The sequence below is a fragment of the Anthonomus grandis genome, chromosome 3 (genome assembly GCF_022605725.1).
Source record: "Anthonomus grandis grandis chromosome 3, icAntGran1.3, whole genome shotgun sequence".
Classification (NCBI taxonomy): domain Eukaryota; kingdom Metazoa; phylum Arthropoda; class Insecta; order Coleoptera; family Curculionidae; genus Anthonomus; species Anthonomus grandis.
Genome location: NC_065548.1, coordinates 7,530,744 through 7,558,570, shown reverse-complemented (window position 1 = coordinate 7,558,570; position 27,827 = coordinate 7,530,744). Strand labels below are relative to the sequence as shown.

At 32.0% G+C, this 27,827-nt stretch overlaps 2 protein-coding genes across 4 annotated transcripts; one reads left to right on the top strand and one right to left on the bottom strand.

The window, feature by feature from the left end:
* Positions 1-385: 385 nt before the first annotated feature.
* On the top strand, positions 386-22,468 carry LOC126734034 (crossover junction endonuclease EME1). Of its 3 annotated transcripts, XM_050437551.1 has the most exons (10): positions 386-547; positions 1,115-1,383; positions 2,381-2,890; positions 2,944-3,128; positions 3,183-3,341; positions 3,400-3,606; positions 3,658-3,863; positions 10,398-10,593; positions 11,205-11,375; positions 22,451-22,468. In XM_050437551.1, the coding sequence occupies exons 3-9, from the start codon at positions 2,392-2,394 to the stop codon at positions 11,364-11,366; spliced, it is 1,614 nt and encodes a 537-aa protein (XP_050293508.1). In that variant the 5' UTR covers positions 386-547; positions 1,115-1,383; positions 2,381-2,391; the 3' UTR covers positions 11,367-11,375; positions 22,451-22,468. The 3 variants fall into 3 exon arrangements, with proteins under 3 accessions (XP_050293508.1, XP_050293506.1, XP_050293507.1); XM_050437549.1 differs by lacking the exon at positions 22,451-22,468 and having other exon boundaries at positions 11,205-11,426; XM_050437550.1 differs by lacking the exons at positions 1,115-1,383; positions 22,451-22,468 and having other exon boundaries at positions 11,205-11,426.
* LOC126734035 (splicing factor 3A subunit 3) lies at positions 11,492-27,827 on the bottom strand. Its single transcript, XM_050437553.1, has 9 exons — positions 27,615-27,827; positions 27,347-27,553; positions 27,224-27,296; positions 24,010-24,101; positions 23,732-23,953; positions 18,411-18,703; positions 11,992-12,175; positions 11,740-11,941; positions 11,492-11,687 (listed from the first exon to the last, which is right to left on the bottom strand). The coding sequence occupies exons 1-9, from the start codon at positions 27,708-27,710 to the stop codon at positions 11,554-11,556; spliced, it is 1,503 nt and encodes a 500-aa protein (XP_050293510.1). The 5' UTR covers positions 27,711-27,827; the 3' UTR covers positions 11,492-11,553.

Below are 27,827 nucleotides of genomic sequence, written 5' to 3'. Positions count from 1 at the left end.
CCCATCAAGTGACTGTTGCTCACATTTAAACACAAGCGATTGCAGTCGAATGAAGTCTTTTGGAATAATATTCCTGGACATCATAATTATTATTGAGGAGTTCTAAGAATATTCATTGAAATATTGTACTTGCAAGACATAGACTCATTTTGGACACAATAGTAATAAAAAATACTCAGAATATATTCCAAACCTATAAAGAACATTCTGGGAATCCCGATCCCCTGGAATTATTTATTACTTATCCTGAAATAGCAACCGGTAGCAACACTAAACTATACTCCTAGTAGTATATATGGTGTATAGTTCAGTGGGTAGCAACACAAGCCGTTCGTTGTTTGTTTACATTATGTCATTATGACTTTTGTTAGGTTATGTTATTGTTTTGACATATTTTAAACTTTTTTAATATTTAAAAACACTCAGATTTTAAAAAAACTGATCTAAAGGCATTTGCAACTTTAAAAGCTCAAAAGATAAATTCAATAAACACAGATTTTAATATTTAAGGCCTTTTTCAAAGTGGAGAAACGTTGAATTACCCCAGGTTTGTAAAGGCCCAATATTAAAAACATTGTTTTGCATGTTTAAAGCCTATTTAATTAAGGTGTTCTTCCAGTGTATTTTGTTCTTAATGAACCTAGTTGTTCTCCTAGTAGAAATTGAAAAGTAACAAAACAATAGGTTTCTGGTTCTTATTGAAATTCAAAGTTTATTTGTCCAATAGGAAACAAATCCTAATAATAAGACAATGACTAAAACATCAACAGATAATACAATAAATTCAGTAATGCAACAAATAGCAATATCAAACTCATTAACTGGTACAATATAAAACTAATAGTAGGTGTTACATTAAATTCGGAAACAACTAACAATCTAATTCTATCTGAAATAAGTCATGCCAAACAGATCAACATCATTTAACCAATTGCATGCTCTATATATATGGGCTCTTTCTTGGCCAAATTGGTGCCATATCTTTCAAGATAAATTACACTGTGTCTTTTTGTATGGATGTAGAGAATAGCAAAATTCAAAGCTGATAGATCTGAAGCATCAATTTATTTGTTACTTATTTTAAATAAAAACACCAAACTCCCACAAATTGCAGATTGCTGAAAAGACAGTGCATCAAACTGCTGACTAAAACCACTCTCAGGGTATAGGCCATACAACTTAAAACTAATATATTTGTAAAATTGTTGTTGAACTGATTCGAGCCGTTGAATATGCACTACATAATTAGGTACCCATACTAGAGAGGCATACAGTAGGCATGATTTTACAAGGGAGTTTAACAAAATTGTCCTGTTTGAAGTATTAGAAAATAGTTCTGTTGATCTTATAATGAAGCCTAGAGTCTTTTCAGAGTACCTGAAGGTAAGCTTTTTATCAACACACACTCCCAAACCCCCAAGTCACCCATCCTTTTCAATTCAGAAATGTTTAAATTCTTTTTTTTTTGAGTGATATGTAAAAAATAAAATTACTGAATATTTACTTATCGATTAGTGTTACCAAACAAAGCAGTCTTACACAAGTCAAGAAATATAAAAAGCAAAAATTGATGATGCGCAAGATATGCAATAAGGTTTCTTCTGGTTGCTGTGCTCTTAGAATAATTGCTTATAATATAGACTCTGACCTTGCTAAAAGTGCTTATCATATTCTTGTGGAATCTTAACTGAGCTATGGCATCTGGAGCAGCTCATGTGCTCAATATAGATTTGACTCAATGTTTATTCTTAAAAAGAGAGCAACTTGCTTTCTAGAATACTAGACTTCAAGTTTTATAATCAAAAATGATAAAAACAGAATTATAAGAGACAATTCTTTGGGTACTAGGCTCACTTACAGTTTCAGATTGGCTATACCACACCATGACTATATAAAAAAGTCTTATTTATATGGATAAGAAAATCTTTAACCACCTTTCTCTTGAAATTACATCAATAGACTGTCCGGTTAAATTTAAGAAGGCTTTGAGGAAAATGTTGGTCTTTAAAGCTTGTTGCACCCTGGACGAATAAATACTTTAATGTAACTATCTGGAATTAGTAGACTACCTACTCCTCTTTTATATAATTAGTGTGTCTTATTATTGATAAGTTTAATTTTTTATGTACTTTAATGTTCACTATTCTAATGTATATTATACATACCTTCTATTTTTATACTCAAGATTGTCATTCTGTACTCTGATAAGTGATATTTGTATTGTGTTAGGATTATTTTAAGTCACAACTCTGTTTGCGATAATAAAGCTAGTTTTTGAATGAATTAGGCAAACAAATAATTTCTTCAAACCTAAAATTGATAAATTTAAAAAAAAAAGATTTAAAGCATATCTTATGAAAATGATTTTTCTCATCTTTAGAGCCTGATGCAATGGAAAATAATTTCTATGATATCAGTAGTGATGCTAGCTCAGACAAGACCATTATATTAGACTTTGATCCCCTTGACAGTGCAATAAAAAATAACAAGCCGTCTACCTCAAAATCAGCAGATAAAAACTTTTATAGTCTAGATGAGTTCGATGATATTGTAATATCAGAGGAACCCTTAATAGAGAGAATTAAAGCGAGCAATTTGAACCGCAAGGAATCCTCCTTGAAAACTTGCCAGAGCAATGATAGTTGGCAAACCAAGTTTACTACAGATGATTTTTGTGAGGACTCTAATGATTTTGATGCCGTTTTATACCGGATTAGTCAGCTCGAAGCTGATAAACCTAAACGTCCAGAGTTAAGTAAGGAGGTTCAAACTCTTATAGAAGGAAGTAGCCCTTTAGGCTTTAATTTCAACACCAAATTAAATGAGAATCATTTTGATGTTGTATCAGATGGGAGTTCTTTGGAGGAGCAATCAGAACCTCTGGTGCCAGGTGACTGTCATTGATTTATGGGTTTTAGAACCTCATTTAATGCCACTTTTTAGTAAAAAAACTTAAAACTAAAAAGTCTACTGCAGAGAAAACTAATGAAAAGTTGGAAAAAGAGCTAACAAAAGCAGCAAAAGTTAGAGAAAGAGAGCAAAAGAAGCTGGAAAAGGAAAACGAGAAGCAGCTGAAAAATGCTTTAAGGGTGATTGATAGTTGCACAAAACCTGACCAGTGCATACAGGTAAGTAATGATAAATGTTTTTAACTTTAGTTATATATTTTGTTTTTTTTTTAGTATATGATAGTCAACATAGATGATAGTATTGATGCAAAAAGTTATTCGAAAGTAATCAAAACGGGACTAAAAAATGAAGGTTACACTTACAGGGTCAGCAAACAAGTTGTCCCTAATGTGATTTCCTGGACCAGGAAGGTCCCTAGTTTAAAAAATATGGTGCAAAATCAATTTTTTTTAAAATAATTTTCCATAATAAACTATAACATTTTTCCAGTTATTACAAAACACTGAACAACTAGAAAAAAAATACCTTCTCATAATGGATACACCGGATTTCATAAATCATATCGCAAATGATACTTTAATAGCGCACATACAATCCCTAATTCACATGCCACAAATAGAGCATCTTACAGTCGCCATTTTGGGACTGCCACGCTATTACAAGTACTTAAGAAATGAAAAAAATCGAGATTTTAAGGTAAGAAAACACGTTTAAAGTAATAAATAATAAGAAATAATAATATTGTAGGCATTGGTGGCTGAAACGAGCTCGAATAAAACAAAAAATGTAGAATTTAAAGATTTACCTGACATACAGAAAAAGGAGATCGAAAAAACTTTGGTGGAACTGCAGATATTTTGCAAGAACATTTATGTGAGACTGGTGGAACGATATGAGGATCTTGCAGTATTTGTTGCAGAATGTTCAAAGTCTGTTGCTTTGATTCCTTATAAGTAAGAAAACACTGCTTACTATTTTGTTTATTTATTTGGAGAGATTAGTAAACCCTGTAAACATTTATTGATTTTATAAGTAATTTACAATTTACTAGAAATATGCGAAGATTTTTGCATGATCACCATTACAAATTTAAGTTATTGTAACACCTAAAATATAGACCTGTGTGCATCAATTTGTCACTGATGATTGTTAATATTGAATAACGATATGAATATAGCAACCTTAAATACTAAAATACCTAACCTATTAACTTAATAATATGGTAAAAAGGACTATATTATCTACATAAATTCCTAGAAAAATATTATAGTTGTTGTGCACATATTTATTATTCCCTTTAATTCAGGTGGTAGAATATTATACATTTTTGGTGCAAAGTAAACTAAAATTTTAGGTTAATACATATGAAATTATTTCGTATGCTTAAATTACCTCTAGCTCTTGCTCTTGTATTATGATTGTGATTTATTTGGTTTTTAATAACATCATGGTTGTGAATGTGTGAACAAATTGATGTTTTATATATAACGTTCTTATGTTGGTTTTTTGTTTGTTTGGCAGATAGATGTTCTGTGGGGTAAAGTTTTGTTAAAAATAAAGGGTTTTGGCTTGTTGTATATAGTTTTTCGAATATATGCCATATCTCAAAATTAACTGAGTTAAGAATTTATAAATGATAGTAACTTCTTTTGAATATATGTTCTGATATTCTAAAATTTATAAATTAGCTTCTTAACACGTTAACTGCCATGTGTACCATATATGGACACAGTCAATTTTTATTCAGCGCCATGTGTACCGCCAGTGGACACAGAACTTCTTACCTTCCAAGCTATGTGTACATGAAGCGGCCACATTAAGCGTTGATTGAAATGTATGTATGGATTGGTCTGGCGTAGGAAATAGTTTGTTTGAGAATGGCTCGGGAATATTTTTGTTTTTGGAAATAATATGACACAAAATATTGACGTTTTTAAATGATACGTTTATTTTTTCAATGGGCAGTAATTTAACACGTAAAATTGTTATTTATAATTATAAAATAAACAAACTAATTTTAAAAACAAAATGCTTCAAAATCTGAAGATTATTTTATATTTTTAAAAACATGTTTTTGGAAAAAACAGTCCATACAAATAAAAATATTTTCGTCACAACCTAGACATCGGTTGTGACGTAGATTCATTAGGATTGGTGGTACTGCCGTTTCCAAAAGTTGCATGGCAAGATTTTCTTTGAAAGTCGTTATTGTAATTTTTTTCTCGTTAATTTTATTGTACAGATTTAAGGCATTTACGACTGAGGTACCTGTGATAAATTCAAAGGCCAATTTTCTGTACAATTTAATTGACTTTCTAAGAGAATTTAAATAAGCTGACATTTGGTCTGACATATCAACAAATGATTTGGCCTTATTATAGTCGATTATTGCAGAAGGTTTGAGCCTAGGACCCTCTCTATGGTGTACTTCCGTTAGTTCATCTGTATGTTTTGTGGATAAGAAGAGCACGTCCGTCTTGTCATGCCACTTCATAACAACAACTTTATTTTTATTTTGTTTTGCAACAATTTCCCCTTTTTTTAAATTTTGCATCAACTACAGACTTTGGTAGGTTTTTGGTTCTGTTTTTACGAATCGTTCCAACTAGATAAGTTGATCTATTTTGCAAGTTTTCCGCAAGAGGAATAGAGGTGTATCAATTGTCTGCAAAAAGGATCTGGCCACTATCAAGCAATGGTTGCAACATTTCCATAACAATAGATTCCGCAACCGATTGTCCATTTATTTTCTCTTTACCACAATATACTTTCAGGCTGTAAGTAAATCCTCCATCTAGACATACTTTATAAACTTTAATGCCGAACTAATGTCGTTTTCCTTTTATATACTGTCGAAAGGATAAATTACCTCGGAAAGGTATCATGGTTTCATCGATGCAAAGAGACTCTTCTGGAATAATGCAGAAAGAAGCATTCTTGTTCAGCATATCAACAAGGCATTGAATTTTATGAAGCCGGTCATTGGGAGGACAATCTTCATTATTTGCCAAATGAAACATACGTAAAAGCAGCTCAAATCTATTCCGCGGCAAATATTTTGATATTTCGTTTTTATATAATGGATGTTTGCGCCAATAATCTTTTAGTGATGGTTTTTTTATCCAATCCCATCCAAATTAAAATAGCAATAAATGTTCGTATTTCGTTATAATTAGTATCCACCCATGCATTTAGGCGAGAATATTGGCCAATATTTTCATTCGTTATGGCAAGAATATTTTGCTGTTCCGAGTATCTATTTGTTTCGACAACGATCTTATTAATAACATCGTCGGATACAAGTAATTCAAAAAAATGAAGTTCATCCTTACCGCGCATTTGGGTCTGCAAAGCTAGTGAAATTCCAATATTCATTGGTAGAGTGAATGTCGAAAAATTTCCTGAAGCTGGTCTCCACTCCGGTCTTTCATCATTGCCTGAAGAATCTATGTCTATATCTAACTGAGCAGATGTTAAAGGCTCGGAAGTATCTAAAAAAATGGAGAATATGAATTTTAGACGTTAAATTTGATATACATAAGTATTCCACTTAGTTTCGTACGCGAGTTAGTATATTGAAACTTTTTACAACACTATTTTTTTCTAATAACATTTTAGAAAATAAACTATGTATAAAAAATGGAATTGCCAAACCTCCTACGTACCTAACTGACGTACATACTTCATCTTTTTCTTTTTAGGACGGTCTTCTTCAGAACTGCTTGAAGATATCTCGCCGGCCAAATATGTCGGATCCAAATCAGAATCTGAGATATTTGAAAACTCGTCACTCATGTCGAGGTCTCTATAAATCTCTATTTCTTCTGCTGCAGCCTTTGCTTGTTGCATCTTAATATCAGAAATAATTCTTTTCTTTGCCGCCATTGCTCCTCCAAATTATAGCCCACGAAACAACATGTTTTTACACCGATTTTTATAGAAAGAATGACTGAAGAAGGCAACAAACATAAAATGCACGTGGTATTTGCACTTCTAGTGAAAACCGTACAACTGCTGCCATCTCTCCAGGCGAATCAACATTGACCTTTTACGTGTCCAGATAAGGTACACATGGCACACGACATCAAAAAATAAAACCTGTACAATCAGGTGCCATGTGTATTGCCATGTGCCATATTTGGACACAGCTTTTTTAAACTAAAAAAAGCAAAAATTACATAAATTTTTAGACATGCGTTCTGATGCACACAGACATTGTCTTTACTAAAAAAGTTACATGACTCGTAGGACCCGGTAATTTTTTTTCTAATTGGGACTGGCAGTTTGATCAAACTTATATGACATTCCAGGGATGTTTATTTTGCCCTTGGATGTTCCAGGAGAAAGATATTCTTTTTTTGAATCATGGCATGTATTGACAAGATGTATGTACAATTGTACATGCAGGCAAAACCAACATAAAACGCTTACGTATTTGTATAATAGTATATTTGTACACTATAGTAATCGCTGTAGCTAGTTTTAGTGATACATATTTTTAGTTTTGTCTACTCCCACTGGGAGCCCCAAATATTAAATCACTCAACTGACCAAAAAGTGTAATTCAAAATAATCAATTCATTAGTGCTACATTTGAAAAAAATTATTGACTTCTTCCAGGCAGTTGAAATTAGGAAAACTTCCCTTTAAAATTAAACAGGAGAGACTCATTTAAGGTTGGCCATAAGTGGCTAATGCCAACCGCTCATTTGCCTGGCATTATGAAACTATTTAACTGCCTGAAATTGCAAAAAAAACCTCGGCTCATTTACCTGAAACGCAAAATAATGAATTAATTATTCACCCGCCTGGAATCAGTCACCACCTGCCTGGATTCAATTTCTTCATTTCCCTTTTAAAATTAGGAAAACTTGTTTTTTAAATTTAGACAGGAGAGACCAATAATTTAAGGTTCGACATAAGTGGTTAATACAAATTAATCAAATTGGATGTATTCATAGCAATTTATTTTTAAAAGCTTAGTAAGCGCTTTCGGCGTATGAGCCATCATCAGTGCTAACTGAAATGAGTTGGGTGTTATATGCGTAAAAAATATTATAGTTAAAGGTAAACGAATGGAATGTACTCACTTCTCAGTTAAGCGCAGAAGTTTTCCATAGTGGGAACACATTTGATAGTATCAAAATTATACATAACATTTAGACACTCTTAAGACTATACAGAACACTAAACAGGACCACAGTATAAAGAACAAAACAGTAGGTTCACTCTCTTGCGGCCGTTTTAAGTAGGGACTTCTAAACAGTGCCGACTTTTTTTACGCGGTCGTAAATCATTATTTAGTTTCGGCGGCAATCCTTTACGATACGGGGGGTGTTTGAAACATTTTTAATAAGGAATATTTCCGTACATCGCGGCGGGCAGCGTGTAATATATGGAATTTTTTGAAATTAAAGGCACTTTGTATTATTGTTAAAATGAAATTGAAAGAATATTATTAAGTGTCTCTTTTGAACAAATAACTGTAAGAAAAACACTTGGTAGATAGCTTTAAAATTAAGTTTATTAGAATGTACACAATTAAATCTTAGTTTTACGTTCCTTTCATGCTCTTTTCTCAACTGACCAAAAACTACCTACCTAATATTACATACACTTAATTAATAATAACTTCGTTAATATAGCCATTTTTTAAATATTTAATAAAATTTACATAATAATGTGATAACAACACTTAGCATATGGAACTCGGTAACAGTGAAATATAAAAAGGCAGTTAAATAAAAAAAACTTATTAAATGCCTAATTATTTGCTTTTTAAATAGGGGATGAAAGAACAAACCACTAAAATTCAAATAAAACGAAAATAGGTGTTTTACAACCTAGAATTCATATAAATATGCAAAATAAATATAGTTTTACATTGGGGATTATAGTACACATCAATATTTTGAAACTTAAACCCTTAAAAACCACCCTTAATGACGAAAAAAATGCAGTTTTAAGTATGGTTAGACGGTATAAGTGGCTAAAATTTATATCATTCAAATGATTGCAATGCAACTAATAATAAATCGGATAGCTTTCACTATTAAAAATCACCACTAATAACAGAATATTACCAAAAATTTTGCATTTTTTTAGATTAAAATCACGATTTAAAAAAAATATGTACTCTAAATCGCTGATACTTTTTGAACATATTATTGGTACCTATATATAGTCCATTGTAGAAGGCTACGCTTTAATTTTTGAAATAAATACATAATTTTTTATGATAATTTTTTTTAAAACTGCAATTATTTTTATTTTATTCCTAATTTTTTTAATTTTTATGCTAATGACTATGCTAATGACAATCAAGTTTTTGATAGTACATACTTGAAAAAACGTGCTAGATATTTGTCTAAGAAACGTGATTTTTTAAAATTATTTCAAGTTATTATTTTACGTCATTATATTTTGTTATCTAAAAAAAGGGGTTATGTTCACGCAGTTGTATCTCGGCGCCTATAGAGCCATATTGGCTTTATAGAGCCTATAAAGCCAATCTTTTATTTTTAAACCAACTTTTGTTTATTAGATTTTTTTGTAGGATCTCAATTTTCCGAGATATTTAAGAAATACTGAAGAAAAGCATGTATTTTTTTCTGTGAACTAATCCATTTTTATTTTTAAAAAAATGTATATCCCCTTTTACTCTTGCAGCCATCTACGCAACATATCGCCGGCATTTTTAAAGTACAAAATTTCCGCACAACGCTATTATAGTTCTAATATTGAAGACGCCCCTGTATAACGCAGTCGCCACCGGGCAGCAAAAAAGAGTAGCATCAGAAAGCGAGTGAGAAAGGCAACATTTTGGGCGGCGCTTAGAGTGATCCTTCTATTCTAGTTTATGTTCGGTGACAGGACGAACAGTATCCTTTGTGTTTTGTTTACATTTTATTGTGGTTTCTTAAATGGCGGGAAATACTATGTCAAATTAGGTTAACTTACAGTTAACTTTACTTTAAAATTGATATTCTGTGGACCTATCAGAGTGGTAGTAGCGACAGATCGGTCTAGATGTCATTATTGTAAATGATGTGCGGTAGTGCGAGTTGGTTATAAATTGATAGCACAAATTAGACTACTACAGTGAATTTTTGTTCAGATAAGGAAATTGTTTTCCTTTAACGATGTAAAAGCAAACTTTTAATCGTTACTTAAACGCCTATAAATGCATAAAAATCTTGGCTCAATAGCCTGAAAATTAAAATAAGTTCGATTTCTTCCACGCACTTGAAATTAGGAAAACTTAAGGTTAAGACTAATTTAAGGTTGCTCATAAGCGGCTAATACCAAAAGCTCAACTGCCTGGAATCATTAAACTATTTAACAAAGCCAAAAACAACTCTGATAATACACACAGGTACCAGAATAAATGTCTTATGACTCTTTAAGAATCTGAAAATGACAATAAAAGATCTACCTCTGGACAGTGGTCATGTTCAATCCTATAATGCGACTTTTTAAATCCGTAGGTTAGCAAGATCAGAATCGTTCCAGCAACAAAACGAATTTTTCGCGATAAACAACAGAGACTGCATTAAAGTGGATAGTCACGGTAACGGTTTGGGTCGTCTCTGGAACCAATTCCTAAGGATGTTTCCGTTGGTCAACCTCGAAACTGCCGAAGCAATTACGTCAGCTTATCCCACCATGAATGCCCTTATACAGGTACACTTCGTTTTTTGCAAGCAATTTCGTTTTTGTTCAAAATATAAATATTGCGTTTTTTTGCTTAAATTAGATTCTAACCAAGTTATTTTGACAGTGTTGCCAAGTTTCAAAATTTACCTGAAATAGGAGGAAAAAAATTGATGGTTTTTAAAGGCCTATTTCTCAAAAATTTTAATTGTAACACCCTGTACTCTTTAATTTCACATGAAAGCCTGTTAAATCCCCTCTCTGAAAATGTATAAATTGTCTTAAATTCATTATTTTTTTACAGAGCCAATTTTAGTAAATGACACAGCAGTGTTGCCATATTTTAGAGAGTCCGTTATGGGAGACTATATGCACTAATGGGTTAAGTTGACATATAGACACGTTTTTTCTCAAAACCCCATAGTTGTGACTTATATCCTTTAGACAAATAAACAATTCATGCATAATGTTAACACGTTTTACTCTATTTAAATTGGTTTACTTTTTGTGTTTGAGACTGATTAATTAAATAACTGTATAATGTTTTAGAATTTTTTTTTAAATTACAATCATAAACTGTACTTTACGCTTTGTTTATGACATAAAGCAATATTTGATGAACTTTGTTTACACTTTTTTAGGCATACAAACAATGTGAAACTCCAGAGGAAGGTGAGAAAATGCTCCAGGATCTCCCGGTAAGAAGGGCCGCAGGCCCCTTAGGCGCCCAAAGAAGATTAGGACCAGAACTGAGCAAAAAAGTATATAAATTCTTCTATTCTACTGAGAATATTCTTTTGTGACCCCTACAGGTGTGTGATATCATAATTATAAGCGGTAAAGTATTTTTTTTCTCTCTCCTATTTGTTTTTTTTTTGAGGAACTCCTAAAAATTAGGTTTGACCTAAATTAAATGAAACCAAACAAATGTTTTAAAGACACAGTTTTGTATTTTCTTAAAGTAGAATAAAAAACCTTAAAAAAAGACTCTTAAAGTAGCCCCTGCCTCTTAAGATCCTCATAAGTCTTCCTGTTCACCACGTTTCCTTGCGAATCTTCATACTCTTCCTCGGTTTCCGGTTGCCACCTTTCGCCCTGCTTTTGGACTTTTAATTTTTCCCACACTGAAATTGACCATGTTAATTTAAATTCCTTATAAATCACTTTGACACTTACATGCTAAGGCGTCCTCGATTTGGGTAACATTAGCAAAATGCGCCGTGTTTGGAATACCCAGACACCTCATGCCGTGGGCATGCCGCCACTCGGCGAAGTGTCTTTGGAACGCCTTGGGGCCCTTATACACGTAATTTCCGCATATTTCGCAGTTGTAACTGATGTTGAGGCCGTGCAGTTTGTATAACCAGTAAGGAATCGGCTAAAAATTTAGTCTATGGTTATTGTTTAATTTGGAAGTCTTGTTTATACCTTTCCATCCCATCCTAAAGGTAAGTTTTTAGGGTTGTAGGGCACATCGTCGTCGTTTTCGTCGGCACTTTCATCCTCGGACTCTTCGTTTTCACTGTTGTCCCTTTCTCCGTCCGTTCTCGCTTGTTTTCGTTGAACATTTTCTTTGGTCGCTGCCCTCTGTTCACTCACTAACTCTGATAACCTAAATGTGTAATCGGAATTGAGACATTAAGTAGTTACATGATGTTATGCAGTCATAAGACTCAATAATTAAGACCTATAGTTCGATCAACGAATCTTTGCGTTCACGTCATCATTAAAACATGGCCGACATTCATCCGATTCAATCAGCTGTCAATTCAGTGTCGCCGGTTTGATGGTTTCTATTTCAAATAAACTATTAATTAAGTTTTAAAAAGTGCTTTGTTTTCTACATTATCTATTCAAAAAAAAGTTAAAGAAGTCGACTATATTGATTTTAAATATAGCTGCCTATTCGCTTATGATATTTGTTTACCAGATATGTTGTCAATGGTCTAAGCTAACCTCAAATCTAAAAACAGGCTCCTTGGTTCGTCGCATTAATCTTTTATCAAAAAGTAACTATATAGTATATATTGTTACTCTTAATCATTATTTAATTCATAATTCATAAATATAAAACATTCAAATTATAAAATATTTTCGTATGATTATTTGAATGGTTTATAATCGTACTGAGGAGCTCTACAAGACAAAATGATTTTATCAAATTTAGCGAGGTTTTTCTTGATGATAACCAACCATTGAATCTATGTGTTACATCTATTTTTAGTGATAAAACTGATAAATGAATACAGAATTTGATTTAATCAAGCTCTCGTAAAACCATATTTATGACCAGAGTAATTAAAAGTACAAAATCAAAAAAAAAAATATGCATTTCTTTGGAAATAAACTGAAAATGTTATAATCATATTAATCACAAGTTTTTTTTTAATGATTCTAAAATGAAATAATGAATTGTAGTATGTAAAATATTTAATCACTTACTTTAAAAATACATATAACATTTCACTTTGGGTAAATCACTTATTAGGTTATTAATATTTTCTAGTAATGTTTAAATTTTATTTTACATTAAATTTCAACATTTGTGCAAATGTTCGTCTGATGTATTTCTATAATTTTTTATTTGATTCACAGGATTCACTAGAACTTTTATTACTATCACTTTCTTCATTGGTTAGGTGGATAATAAGCTCTGGAACTTCTTCGATTATGCTTGTAATAATTGATCTATTTTATATTTCTTCGGTTTTTTGTGTAACTTTGCTAAGCTCAACAATTCTGTTTTAAACATCTGCTTATCAAATGAAATTTCAATCTTCTCGAGCCACTCAACAATTTCACCTCTTTTCCAAGAACGTGATGATTCTTTTCCAACTCAACTGAATGATATGGAGCATGATCCATTACAATTAAAGATGGTTCTTCTAAATTTGGAATTAATTGATTTTCTACCCACTTTGTAAAGTTCTCACTATTCATTTCTCCATGATAATCTCTCAGTTTCGATTTACTACCAAAAACCAAACTGGCATTTTTTATAAAACCACCTTTGTGTCCAGCATGTAATACGGAAACACGAATATTATTTTTCTTTGTTTCACATATGGCATTTATCCTTGTTTGACACATTTAGAATACGTATTTGTTTTCGACTCTACAATAGTAGACTGATTGTCTTGAATAGATGTAAAGAATGATGACGTGATCGCAAAGATATATTGATCGAACTATATGTCGCAAGTTTAAGCCACAAACATCTAATTGCAATGAACTTTTAATATCCCATGAATTAAAAGTAGTCTTCATTTATTTAGATATTGGAAACGCAATCGCCCAAAAAAATAGATCCACACATTAAATTAGTAGGAATTAAATATTATTATTATTGTTACATAAAAAAATAAAGCTCGAATACTTTGCAAAAAGATAATCCACAACTCTGATAATTATTCAAAAATGTAGTCCATTTTTCTCGGAGACCTCTTAATAATAAAAATTCAGAGATTGAAGAGATACAAAGTCAATGGTCTCAAATTATGATTTTTTTCCACTCACTTAACTGCGGGGACTGTAATGCCGTTTACATTGGTCAGTCTGGAAGAAAAATAATAACGAGAGGGCAGGAACACTTAAGAGAATATAATAAACACAAAAATATGGAAATCACCGAGACTAAATCGGCTTTTGCAAGTCATTTATTGTCTTCAAAACACTTTCCTTTCATTCCGGGAAATGTAAAAATCCGGAAAAGGAAAGAAGCTTGACTTATTAGAGAAGTTGAAGATCACAAGGGCAAAAAGGAGTCCTACTGTCTTATGTGAATAATGTTTTTACCTTTAAACCACATTTAACTTTTAACAATCTTAATAACGACCTTGACAGCACGCAAATTTAGCTCTTGCCTGCGACCGAACCCGATGGTCGCTGGTTTAATTCTCGACCAAGTCATTTTTTATTGTATTTCCGTTCTCCCGTTCAACTTAACCTCATTCTGCTTGTTTTGTTTCCTTTTATTTTATTTAGTTTTGAAACCGGACATAATGTGAACGTCAGCAATATTTTTTATATATTTATTTTTTTATTTTAACTTAAATGCTTGTGATGTTAAACAACTATTATAAGTAACACGCCAAAATAATACATATATATATAGGTTTAAAATGTTGTTACTTTAAGACAAAAACAAAATAAATTTATATAGCTGGAGAACAGAACAAAACAAAGATAAAAACAGAAATAATTAAAATAGTTTCATTCGCGACCATTTCTCAAAATAAAATAAAACATATTTAATATTAACAAAAAAAAAATAATAATAAAAATTGTACTTAATAAACTTAAAATGTTAATACCATGTAGATCATACTCGCTGAGTCTGACTTGAAAACAATATATTCCACGTGCTTTTCCTATACTAATCAAAGGAAAACGAATAGTCGACAACATTATTCATAGCCACAGCCATATTGTAAGTAAAAGACCTTTTAAATAATTCTTTCCTATGTCTTGGTATAGTTATGGTGTTTCTATGTCTTAAATTTAAATTGTAAATGTCGGTTCGAAATGTTAGTCTATCAAAAAGATACTGGATTTTCTCCTTTAGGATTTTATAGAAGAAGCATTTTTTTGTAGAATAAACCTGTTCTGCATATTTAGCCACCTAATTTTTGTAAGCTTATGTGAAATCGGGTTTGGACGAGAAATTTTAATTCAAGAAATTCGTGTCTATGCATTGTTGTTTTTTATACTAGGGTTGGTTTCTACTTTTAGATCTGATGATGCCTTAGGGCGAAACACGTGAAATAGTTTAAAAAAAAAACATAATCTGAGACCATTGACTTTTTGTCCCTCCAATCTCTGATAACTATTCTAATTCTACATCCAGTAATTTAGCATTAAGTGTGTTTTTTATAAAATTTTTTGAATCATCATAAAAATCTATTTCCTCACTGTACGTATTAGCAGATCTTACATTTTTATGTTCATCGGTGAATGTGCAACAACAATATTGATATTAAAAGATATGGCTGTGTTGCCCGAGGGATAGTACAATAATCAAACCAGATATATTCGGAGCACAGTGCGATCACTTTTCCTAAGCTATCATCAGTGCTAACTGAAAGTGAGTTGGATGTGATTTATTTTGTATTGTTTAGGAAAAAGGATTTTAAAATGAATATAGAGAGTTAAAATGTACTCACTTGTCAGTTAGACACAGGAGTTCCACATAGTGTGAAGAACAACATTATCACAGATTAAAACAACATTTAAAACGACGTGAAGTGTACTATAAAAGCTGTTGTAGTAAAAGCAGGATCCGAGGAGGTAACTGGATTATACCAGAGAAGAAAAGTTTAAAAGAGTTTACAAACTCAGATGGTTTATTATCATAATTAGACTACTTTAAAGACTTCTTTAGTCATTTGAAGAAATAACTAAAATCGATGCACTAAAAGTTAAGATTTTGGAATTTTTATTCGAGGAGTGCCTGTAAGAACAAAAGACTTTGTCTCTTATTGACAAGTGAATATCTTGGGTTCTCGTAGTTAAAATTTAGAAATTATTGATTTATGGACTATTCTGAAGACTTTTTTAATGTTTTTTAAAAAAATGACTAAAATCGATGCACTAAGAGAGTACAGAGTCATGAGAATCATTAGCAGTCCAAATTATCAAGGGACCGTTAAAATCACTGCATCGAATTACAATCACCCATTATTTAGGCAATCAAATCTAACTTGGACAAAAAACTAGCTTGCGCTACACAATAATTAGGTGGTAAATAAACAAAACACAACTAGACCAAAATATTTTTGTCTGACCTAAAAGAAACTCATAAAATTCTCAGCATCACTTTCAAAATCGTTAATTCAAGAGAGAATTGAAACAAATTTTAGTTACAATAAAAAAACACTCCGCCGCCAATAGATTTTTACGGGCCCAAGGTTTCCCTATGCGTAAAACTGCATACATAACTATCATATACTAAACATCAAGGGTATGGTCAATAACCTTAAAATTAAAAATAGTGGAGCTAAACTAGAACTCTGTAATAAATATAATATTGAAATTCTTTACTTTGACGTTAATTTTAAAATCAATAAACTTAGTTTATTTTGGTAAAAAGCGGTGTACTTGTTAGAAGGGTACTATGAATCATGAATGAATGAATACATGGTTTTAACGCTTGCCAGGACAAATCCACGACATTCTTTACTTGTATTATTTCAGACCGGTCAACTTTGCGAAAAAATATATTTCCATTTCTAAACTTCTTCTACACAGCTTCTAGCTTTTTTTCAATAGGACGTTATTATGAATGTACAGTCATGGTCATATAAATAGCACATCTTGTATATCATATTATTTTCAAGAAGAAAACAAAAATTATCAATAGCAAAATACTTGTTTATCTGTTTATAAGACAAAAAATACAGCAATTATTTTCTGGTATTTCTTACATAATAAAAATTTAGTGCAAATTGGATTCTTTTCGGGTAGACACATAAATAGCACATCATTTAAGTTTTGGTCAAATAATTTTCACTACAAGTAAGTTGTTTTTGCTTTATTTAGAGTAATATAATATTGAGTATACCCAGTAACTGCATTTTTTTATGTGGAGAGAAAGAAATATTGAGCATGAGTTCCCGCTTTTCTCCCGCTTAGTTAAACTAAAAAATTAGGTTTATCCATATCTGCCATTGCTAGAAATTTAGTTTGCTCAAGAAAAATGGTGTATAACGCCCTGAAACTTTACAGAAGCACGAAAAGCATGGAAAATATAAAAACAGAACTCCCCGTCCTTGAAAAACGTCAGGATATATGGCGAAGTCCAATTCATTTTTAAGTTCAAGCTAAATATGGCATTAATTTATCGGCAAGAACTTATAAGAGAAAGGTTATGCGAAGTAAACCTTGGGGGCTGCACTGCGAGAAAAAAGCCGCTTGTTTCCAAAAGGAACATCAAAAAAGATTAACGTTTGCTCATCAACACCTAAATAAAAATGTGAAATTTAGGAATGTTAGGATACATGGCATAATGGACCAATATGTTTATAAAGACATCCTGCAAAATTTAATGGAACCCTATGCTGAGGAGTTTATGCCTGCCGGTCAGGTGGAAATTTATGCAGGATAATGACCCCAAACACTCTGCAAGGCTAATAAAAAAGTGGTTAACAGATAATATGGTATATGTTTTAAAATGGCCCCCACAAAAGCCCCGACCTAAACCCTATAGAGAATCTATGGGAACATGTAAAAAATCAAATTAAAGATCTGAATCCATCAAATCTGGATGAACTTTGGAAAGGATTAAAGAAAGCATGGTTTAAAATTCCGGCAAGTTATTGCGAAAAACTGGTGATGTCGTTGCCAACCAGACTAAGGGCTGTAATAAAAATAAAGGTTTCCTACAAAATATTAATTACTTTTAATTGAAATGAGTTATTTAGATGACCAGCATTTTTTTAATTTTTAAAATTTTTTTGTTATGTAGAAATATTGTTTTTAGGTAAATTGAACTAAGAAAATATGAAGAATTTGTGTTTATTATTTTTAAAGCATAGATTTGAAAGTGTGCTATTTATACGACCATGACTATAAAAGATATAGGTTAATATATATTACTTTACTGTCAAAAGCCAAAAATTTGACCCTACAATATCATCTTTAAACCATTTGCAAGTTAACCTTACATTGACACATTATCATTGCCTGATACTGGCTGGTTGGTGCAGATGCAAGAAAAAACACGATGAACAGCGCCAGTCATATTTCTATCAAAATAGTATGCCCTATGAATGCAAGCGCCAACATTCTATACCACTTTAACCAGATTCATTTTATAAATAAATAATGTATTTAACTTAACAAAACCTTACTTGTAAACTTGTGCCTCCAAACAAGCCAACTCCTTGTGTCGCATCAGCTCTTTCTCCTTACTGGCCTTGCCTTTAGTCGCCTTAGTCATCAAAGAGGGATCCAAAGCGCTTTGGCCTTTAGTGGAAAACAACCTTTGGGCCCTTTCCTCCAAAGTGCCGCCGCATTTCAGTCCCAAAGCCATCAGGGCCGATTTTAATCTGTCCAGGCCCAAAGAGGCCAATTCCTCCCAACTCGAGAAGGCAGACAAGTCCAAGTGGGCTCCCACGTTTGCCAGAGCTGAACCAGTTTCTTTCTAAAAATTGGTTTTCTGTAGTAATGGGTTTTTATTAAATAAATCGAGAATAACAAGAGGGCAGAAGCACTGATGATGCATTATTTAAATTGATTGACCAAATAAACTTAAGACTCAGATAAAAAATATATAGCTTTCTCAATTTAGCCAAGGCATTTGACACTCTGCCTCACACCCAGCTACTTGAGACTCTTGAGAAGTTTGGTGTCAGGGGTGTAGTGTTAAATGTTTTTGAAAGTTATTTACATCAGAGATCTCAAATTCTTAAAATAGATAATATTTATAGTGATCCTTTGAATGTCTTTATGGGTATACCATAAGGCACAGTCTTTGTCCCATTATTGTTTATTTGCTATATAAATTCATTACTGGATCTAGATATTAATGGCATGTCAATTTCCTTTGCAGATGATACAGTACTGTATTTTACTGGTTCATCATGGGATTCATTTAGAGACAAAATTGTTATTGGTCTAAGTAAAGTAAAAACATGGCTAAATTCTCGTAAATTATCACTTAATCTTGCTAAAACAATTTATGTTGCTTTTTCTCTTACTGAGTCAAATAGACTTTTATACAACTCAATTACTCTTGAACAAGCCAATACAACAATATATGAGCTGTCACATACTAAATACTTGGACATAACTATAGATCAACATCTTAAATGGTCAATGGTCAGAACATATTCGTGATGTAACAAACAAATTAAGAGGTCTAATTTACAAATTTTACCAGATAAGAAACATATTATCTCATAAAATTATAACTATGATATACAAATCATTAGTGGAATCAATATTAAGATACGGTATCATAGCCTGGGGAGGACTTTACAATAATGCTCTCAGTCAGTTAAATGTAATTCAGAATTACCTATTAAAGATTATCTATATCCAACAAAGCAACTATACAATGAAAGCATTTTAAATGTTAGAGGTCTATACTTTTTAAGAAATTATATTTATTGTTTTAGAAATAAAAATAAACAGCATGTAAATCATGCTTATCCTACCAGGAATAATTATAATATTATGTTGATTGTTCCTTTTGGAAGGTTTGATGGTAAACAGAGATTTGCATCTGTAGTTGCACCAAAAATATATAATTTGCGACTTAATAGTATAAGAGAACTAACAAATTATTATCAATATATTAATATTAAACAGGTCAAAGTATTTATTTAAAAAAACATGAATAATCTATAATCTGTATTCAAAATGCAGATGTAATAGAAACGGTAAACATATTAGTTTTATCTGGATTTCCAGTCGAATAGATATAGACGGGTAGAGTGGGCAATCTAACTTTTCGTAGTTATCTTGTCACTTCTAAGTAAGGGTTCTAATCTGTTTCTACAGAAATAGAAAATTGATTTAACGCGTGGTAAATCTAATTGTAACACCATAAGGCAACCGGATCAAACTTAATCTTACTCTAGGATTTTTATGACAGTTGTGTCAATTTGTCTACCTTCAATTATAAAAGGTTGACTGAAACTAGCAAATAAACACTTCAAATACTGGGTTATGATTTATTACAACCAATATGTAAATAGGTTACACTTGTATAGTTTCACCGTAAATAAACATCAACTTGTGTAATAACACATAAACAAAAAACAAAAGAGAGCTTTGTAATAACCTTATGAGTAAATGTACTTAATTCTTATTCATCCACACACCATTCAAACCAATAATGTTAATTACAAAATGATTAAAACAATATATAGTTGAAAACAATTATTATTGTTTGTTTTAGTCCTAAAATTCAACAAAAAGAGAAATTTTAATTAAAAGAAATGCACTGGATTTTATATTTATATTTATTATTTAATCTAAAACTTCTTAATTTTTCTTAATTGACATAATTAATGTTATTTAATTATCATAAACCAAATTTGGGTTTAAATTAACATAAAGTTGACACCAAAATATCTTGAAGAAAAACCAGTTATTTGTTATTTTATACACGTTTTAACTAATAGAGCACTTTTATCATTTATTATTCACTAAATAACAATTACCAAGTTATTTTTTATTTGACACAGTCATCCCATGAAAATACTTTACAGAGTTACCTTGAGTTCTTCAATTAAATATTGGGAATTGGAACAATACCATAAACTAGCTGCCACCAACAATTTAAATTAGACTTGAGCTTTCATTTGTTGTCACTGGGTTACAGCATACAAAAACAACAGGTTTTGTTTTCCACCAATACACACATAAATAGGGTATTTATATGGGTAAACGTTAGTTTGGGACAACTAAACGTTTCTGGTCACAGTCGTGAAAGTATACGTTTTATAACGTAAAGCAGAGCTTGATACAAATTTAATCTTATAGTAGAGAGTAATTGAGAGAGAGAGTTGCGTTGTTAACTTTTTGAGCGAGAGAGCGACATTACCCCTATCTAACTTGTGACTACTACAATAAGTACAATACTTCCCGCGTCGCAAGAGGCCAAAACAGGCAAATGTAGGTCACTGCGCCTGAAGAAAACCATTTGCACGCCCTTCGACCGTGAAATTCACTTAGCGTGCTGTAGTCTGAAATATTCTATTTATAGACTGATATTTTATGTTTACATTGGGAATATGCGATTCGACGATTTTTATTTTATGGGGAATTTTTTCTTGTTTGGAAGGTTTTCCAACATGGCAACAAATTCAACTAACATTTCCTCTAGATTATAAAATACCTTCTGAAATTCTGATAGGCCTCACAAAAACTCACACATGAATATATTTAAAAAATAAATAGAAAATCAACCAATCTGCCCCTCTTACAACGAATCTTACCATAGAATAATCGTTAACCTAAAATGTATACTTAAACCAAATGATGAAATATGAAATATATATGAGGAAATATAAAAATGTTACAAGCATAGAGGAATAAAAAAAGTATATGACGCTGAATTACCCCAGATGCTGATGCGGCTTTATAAAACTAAAATGCTCTTGCTCCCTGATAACATAAGATATATGGTAAATGAATATTTAACAAATACTTTTCCTTACTGTCTTTTTAGTGGGACTGGCGATATTAATTGGCCCCCTAGATCTCCAGATTTGTTCCCAAATGACTTTTATTCTCAACGTTACGAATACCATTTACAAACAGGAATTTAGTAAGATCGTGATAATCCCCAACCTCCAACCTGTATATACATATATCTTTGAAAATTATTTCACGGAGTAAAAAAGTTTTAAGTGTACTTTTTTACTAGTTTTAAAATCTTCATTGATCTTGTTTGATGTCATAAGTTCTATATTTTGTGGCATTTTTTAGTTAATCATGCTTTCGATTTTAACTTAATAAATTCCCGATGCCTTGTAATATTATTTGCTATTACTTTTTACATTTTTTTAACACAATATGCTAATTTGTCTATAAAATATTTCAGATCGATAAAAACACCGCTAAACGGGATTTTAATTTAACCTAAACGTGCATAAATTTAAGTAGAACATTTTTTTTAATATGAATGCTTGTTAAATAGTGTCAGTCAGCTTAAAGAGGCAAATTCTTTTAAGTACATTTTTAATAAAATAAGAAGAAATATAATATTTACGTTGACAATATGTTATTGTAAGTATATGTATTATTTAATATAAAAAATCCACTGCGCACAAAAAACACGTTTCAGTTAAATAAATTCATCTGACTGCCACTACAAACGTTTTTTTTTTTAATTTTTGAAGAAAACTCTTAACATAATAAATGTGTTAAATTCTTTTAGTATTTCATCTGGTTATGGGCGCAAAACCAAATTCTATACCGGACTTCAATATGGAAAACAAGAACTGCCGAAATTTTGTCGGGACTTTATTGGAGTTTGAGAAACAACTCGGATTAGATATAATTTTACTTGTTAAGCCCGCTTTGACAGATATTGCGAAAAAGTACAATCCATCAAGTTAAAAAAATCATAATATTTCAAAAAACCTTTTTTAGGTTCAAGAAGAAAAAAACGTAGCACACTAGGTGACGCCATAAAACTCGGAAACAAGTTGCTAACAACTTCTCAAGGCAAAAAGCGTAGACAATATGTTGGCCATGTTAAATGATAAATTTAAAAAAAATTTAACTACATTAGCGAGAACCTCGTACGCTCATTTTATTAAGTGCGCCTTGGTTAAAATCATATGCTTACTGGTGGATAGATGCGCTTAAACCAATAATTATGGAACAAGTTTTAGGGTTCCTAGAAATAAAATATTAAAGAAAAAACTGTACCCACTGTATCTTTGTGTGTTTTTTTATGTAAATTTATTATTTATATTTACACTTTGCGACTAAAAATGATCTTGTAAGAATGGAGTTTTGTGAATTCATGAGTCGTCAAGTCATCCCTAGTCATCACTAAAATTCTTCCCAATATCTGTTTCATCAATCGATGAATATTAATTTTTTCTAAATAGAAATGGTAAGAAACAAAATAGTCGGTATTATAATGATATTTCTCAACCTCAAATTATATATCCCCTGCCTGGAATAAAGCAATAATTTAGCCCAGGCAGTCATTTTCCCATAGTTTTGTACCCTTTTAAAATAATATATGTACAATTCTTACTTTCTAAGAAAAATTTAACTTTTATAATTTATTCTAGGCATCCTTGTTTGCCCTAAAATGCAACTGAGCCCAAGTGCCTGGACTAAATAATTTATTAACATGATTTTTGGAGATTGCCCGATTCCCTCAATTTTTTGTAATTTATTGTGATGTGTTGTCAGATAAGTATTTCTTGGGGATTGTTAATGTAAAACTATCTCAATGATCATTGAATATAAATTTTGTTATTAATAATCAATATTGTTAGTAAGTTAAGGATACAGGAATACATTATTTCACTTGTGTCATAATTTAATATTAGGAATGATGTATAATAAACTTCTGCACATACAGGTAAACATCTAGGTGCATGAAACAAATTTGTGAAACTCAGATCTAGAGATATGTAGGATTATACTGTACATTTTTCTAAGTAAATAAAAAATGAAAAAAAAATTGTGTACTTACTGGCCATCCAGGAGCGGTCCCAGCATCAAACTCGAAAATTGCTTTAAAAGATTCATCATTTAGGACTGCGTCCACGTCCATAAGTGGTTTTATTCTTTGCACGAACCATGTGAGGTATTCAATAAGGGTCAGAAGATATTTTCGGTACTCTCCCGTTTTTCTTTCCTTTGGAATGTCATACAGTTGGTCGAACATGCTTAGATAGGTAATATAGTCGACTTTCTATAATGTAAGAGAATAAGTAATAACTGGAAAATTACATATTTAAAGGTATGTACCTCAATTCCTTTTAGGTTAATGAATTTCTCGTAGCATTCGTGCAAATCCAGAAACCTGCCATAACCTTCTTCATCAGTAAATTCCACTAAATCTAAAATGATAAGTTAAAATCATTAGTTTCAGTAATATTCATTAGATTTTTTAATCAATAGAGCAAACAAAGCTGTGGACATTAAAATGTGACAATTAAATGTGTATTCAGATTTTTCAAAGACCTTCAAGGTTGGACCATGGTCTAGTAATTGAAAAAATGATATCTATGGGTTTCCATCATTTGATTTGATTTGTCAATCTCAAGTATTCGCTATGAAATTAAGCACAGTTACAGGTTAGGTAATCCTCCCCTAGAAAATGTTGACTCTATGAGGGATCTAGGGGTCATAGTTGATAACAAACTGACATTTAACAAACACATTAATAATAATGCTTTATTAATAATAAATTCAAGATACAGATTCATTTAACAAATTCCAAAATTCTAATTTTATAGTCTTTAATGTAGTTTTGCACTTAGACAACTGAATGCCTGTATGTGAAAAAATGAGAAGAATTAAGTTTACTCTTAAATTTACTCAAAATAATTTAATGCTTTTCAAAAAAAAAAGAATATGTCCCTACACTCCATAATTAACTTAGTTACTATGACAAACAGAAGTAGATATTAGAAAAAAATACATTATTGTAACTTGTTTCTGTGCCCATCAATTTATTATTTTATTAAACAGCAGTGCATTTTGAAATATAAATGTGTCACAATTTCTGCCAAAAATGTTAACTTGTATTATATTTCTAACTGTTATTGGTATCACATTATATAGTTTTGGAGCTAAGTAATTAAAAGATTTTAAATTTAAGTTTTGTGACTGACTGGCAGAACTAAATGTCTATTAACATTTATTCTTGTCTGATGAGAATGGTTTATTTTGATTTTTTCTTTTTTATGCATATAGATGTTAGAATATACAATTTGTTAGAATTACAATTAATTAATGAAGTTGTTAAATCTTCCTTGAAAATTCCTTTTTTTTATTTAAACTATGCAACTATAAAATTGATACACCTCATCTTTTAAGGCACTTAAACTTCTTTGTTCCCCCTATACACACCAGAAAACACCTTCACTCCTTAAACATTATATTACATATAAATGCACCTTTATATCGAGCTTGCTCATGGTTTAATATTTTACACAGCAATGATATTGACTGTTTAATGGCACTATATATATAATATAAACTTTCCATTTAATTCTCTCTTGCCTGTAGTATACTCTGAAGTTGTGAGCTTAACATTTCAAATCAACTTTTGTAGACTGTTAAGTTTTATACAGGGTGTCCAGGAATGGATTTCCCTTTTTGAAGGCTAACCAAATTTTTTTTTTTCAGTTTTAAAAAGAATTTATTAAGGTAGGACTACACACAATATATGCGGATTTCATGTTTTAAAAATTATATTGTCGAGGTGCCTTCCATTTCGGTCAAAACACTCTTGTAGTGCCGCCTTCATGTGGTCGAAAACTGCTAAACACATCTCGGGTGGTATTCCATTAATTTCTTCCCGTATTTTTTGTTTTAACTCTTGCAAGGTGGCAGGTCTATCAACATAAACTTTACTTTTGAGGAATCCCCACAAAAAAAGTCCAGTGGGGTGAGGTCGGGAGACCTAGCCGACCAGTTTAGATCTCCAAAACGGGAAATCACCTTTTCCGGAAATAATCCTCTAACGACTTCCATAGACGCTCGGGCTCTGTGTGCGGTAGCCCCGTCCTGTTGAAACCGGGTATCCTGATTGAAGCCATCAAAATCTTGTAGCTGAGGGTGTCAAATAATCCCGAAGCATCGCACAATAATGAGCACTATTAACAGTAAGGGCTGCGCCGCGTCCGTTTTCAAAAAAATACGGACCGATAATTCCCGAGGACGACATAGCACACCACACAGTTACCTTTGGGCTATGTAGGGACTTTTCGTGTTTTCGCCTTGGATTGTCTGGTGCCCAATAGCGACAGTTTTGCTTATTGACTGCGCCTGAAAGGTGAAAGTGCGCTTCGTCACTGAACAGGATATTGTTAACTCGATCGTTTATCAAAAAATGGTCTATCATGGTTTCAGCGAAAGAACGCCGGTTTATAAAGTCATTTGGGTTTAATTCTTGCACTATTTGAATTTTGTAGGGATGAAACTTCAAATCTCTCTTTAGAATTGTGTGTAGAGATGATTTGTGCATTTGCAAAGCTTGTGATGTTTTACGAACTGATCCACTAGGGTTTCGAATAATCGTAGCACGCACGGCCTCAACATTCTCAGGATCAGTTGCAGTCCTTGGACGACCACGGGGTTTTGCATTTACAGCTGACGATGTTTCTCTAAACCTTCGCACCCAGGATTTCACCAAATTTTTGCTCGGAGCGTCCTCCACACTCCTAATATTGAAGTGAGCACAAAATCTTCGTCTTGCAACTATGTAAGAATCATTACTCTTGAAGTATGCCTCAATAATGAACGCGCGATGCACACCTGACCAACGCTCCATTTTGACTAAATAATCCGCATCGATCCACTATCGAACGCCGCTAACGCGGCTCCGCTATATTACACGGTTGCCAACTTGTTCAAGTTTTAAAAGGGAAATCCATTCTTGGACACCTTGTATAAGTACTGTTTACCTAAGCTACCTAAAGTGTTTAGTTTTTGGGTTTTTCATTTTATTGGTTTGGTATAATTAATTTTCATCTATGTTGTCTTATTATTAGGAATTTCCTGTTAGATAATCTATATATATATATATAAAAGAGTTTGTCCTGACTGACTGACTCATCATTGCAGAGCCCAAACTACAATAGCTAGAAACGTGAAATTTTGCCAACGGGTTCCTTGTATAATGTAGGCACCGGAATAAGAACGGATTTTTCGAAATTCCACCGATAAGGGGTAAAAAATGGGAAAATTGTTACCAGTGACCTCGAGAACTAAGGGGGCGTGGCTTCGGAGTGAACGTAGACTTCCCGCACCAATGAGTCACAGGAATCAACTTAAGAAAAAAAAAATTACTGTAACAATGTTTTTTTATAATGTAGGCCCCGGATACGAACGAACTTTTTGAAATTCCACCGATAAGGGTGTTTCCGTGGACGAAGTCGCGGGTACCAGGCTTGTGTTTAATAAAATAAATAAATAAATTATTATAATAGTTGATCAAATCAAAATGACTTACTTGACAATTCTTCAGTGGGATTTTCTCTTGCTTTGGCTAACTCATCAAATTCCACAGACATTGGTACACTGATCTTAAAAAAAAAACATAAAACAAGATACAAAATTTAAAAAAATAGCTTACCTCATTGGGATGCCTCCTATAAAAATCCTTAATCTGTTTTAATCTGCCATAAAATTCATTGAATTCATTGGGCCCTGTAAGGGAAGCGACCTCCGCCTTCCTTTGTCCATCTTTATCCTCATACAACTCCACTAATTTATTGGTCGCGTTCATGTAGCGATCAAGTAAATATTTCATTCGATGGTCCGAATTAATTTGCTCACGGTACTGAGTTAAAAAAAAAAGGCAAAATAAGGGTGGGAACATCGAAAATACTAAAAGTACTTACTGTAGTCTTTTTCTGAAGCATTTCTTTCACCATGGCGTCGATTAGACGCTCTTTTTCTTCGTGGTACCGCCGTTGCTGTTCCAGGATCGTCTCCATTATTGAAAAACTAAAATGGGAGAAGATAAAGAGGTTTTCTCAATGTAATTTTGGTATTTTCTATAGAGTCCGGGGTAGTTTTGGAATCACATAACCTCAAAATCAAACGTCAAACGG

What these genes read in the sequence shown, in the direction of transcription:
- LOC126734034 (XM_050437551.1), top strand. Translation starts at nt 2,392, where the DNA reads ATGGAAAATAATTTCTATGATATCAGTAGTGATGCTAGCTCAGACAAG. An exon ending in AAAAAAATCGAGATTTTAAG is followed by an intron (nt 3,607 to 3,657) that starts GTAAGAAAACAC and finishes ATAATATTGTAG; the next exon opens with GCATTGGTGGCTGAAACGAG. An exon ending in CCATGAATGCCCTTATACAG is followed by an intron (nt 10,594 to 11,204) that starts GTACACTTCGTT and finishes ACACTTTTTTAG; the next exon opens with GCATACAAACAATGTGAAAC.
- LOC126734035 (XM_050437553.1), bottom strand. Translation starts at nt 27,710, where the DNA reads ATGGAGACGATCCTGGAACAGCAACGGCGGTACCACGAAGAAAAAGAG. An exon ending in TGCTTCAGAAAAAGACTACA is followed by an intron (nt 27,554 to 27,614) that starts GTAAGTACTTTT and finishes TTTTTAACTCAG; the next exon opens with TACCGTGAGCAAATTAATTC. An exon ending in CTTTAGGATGGGATGGAAAG is followed by an intron (nt 11,942 to 11,991) that starts GTATAAACAAGA and finishes CTAAATTTTTAG; the next exon opens with CCGATTCCTTACTGGTTATA.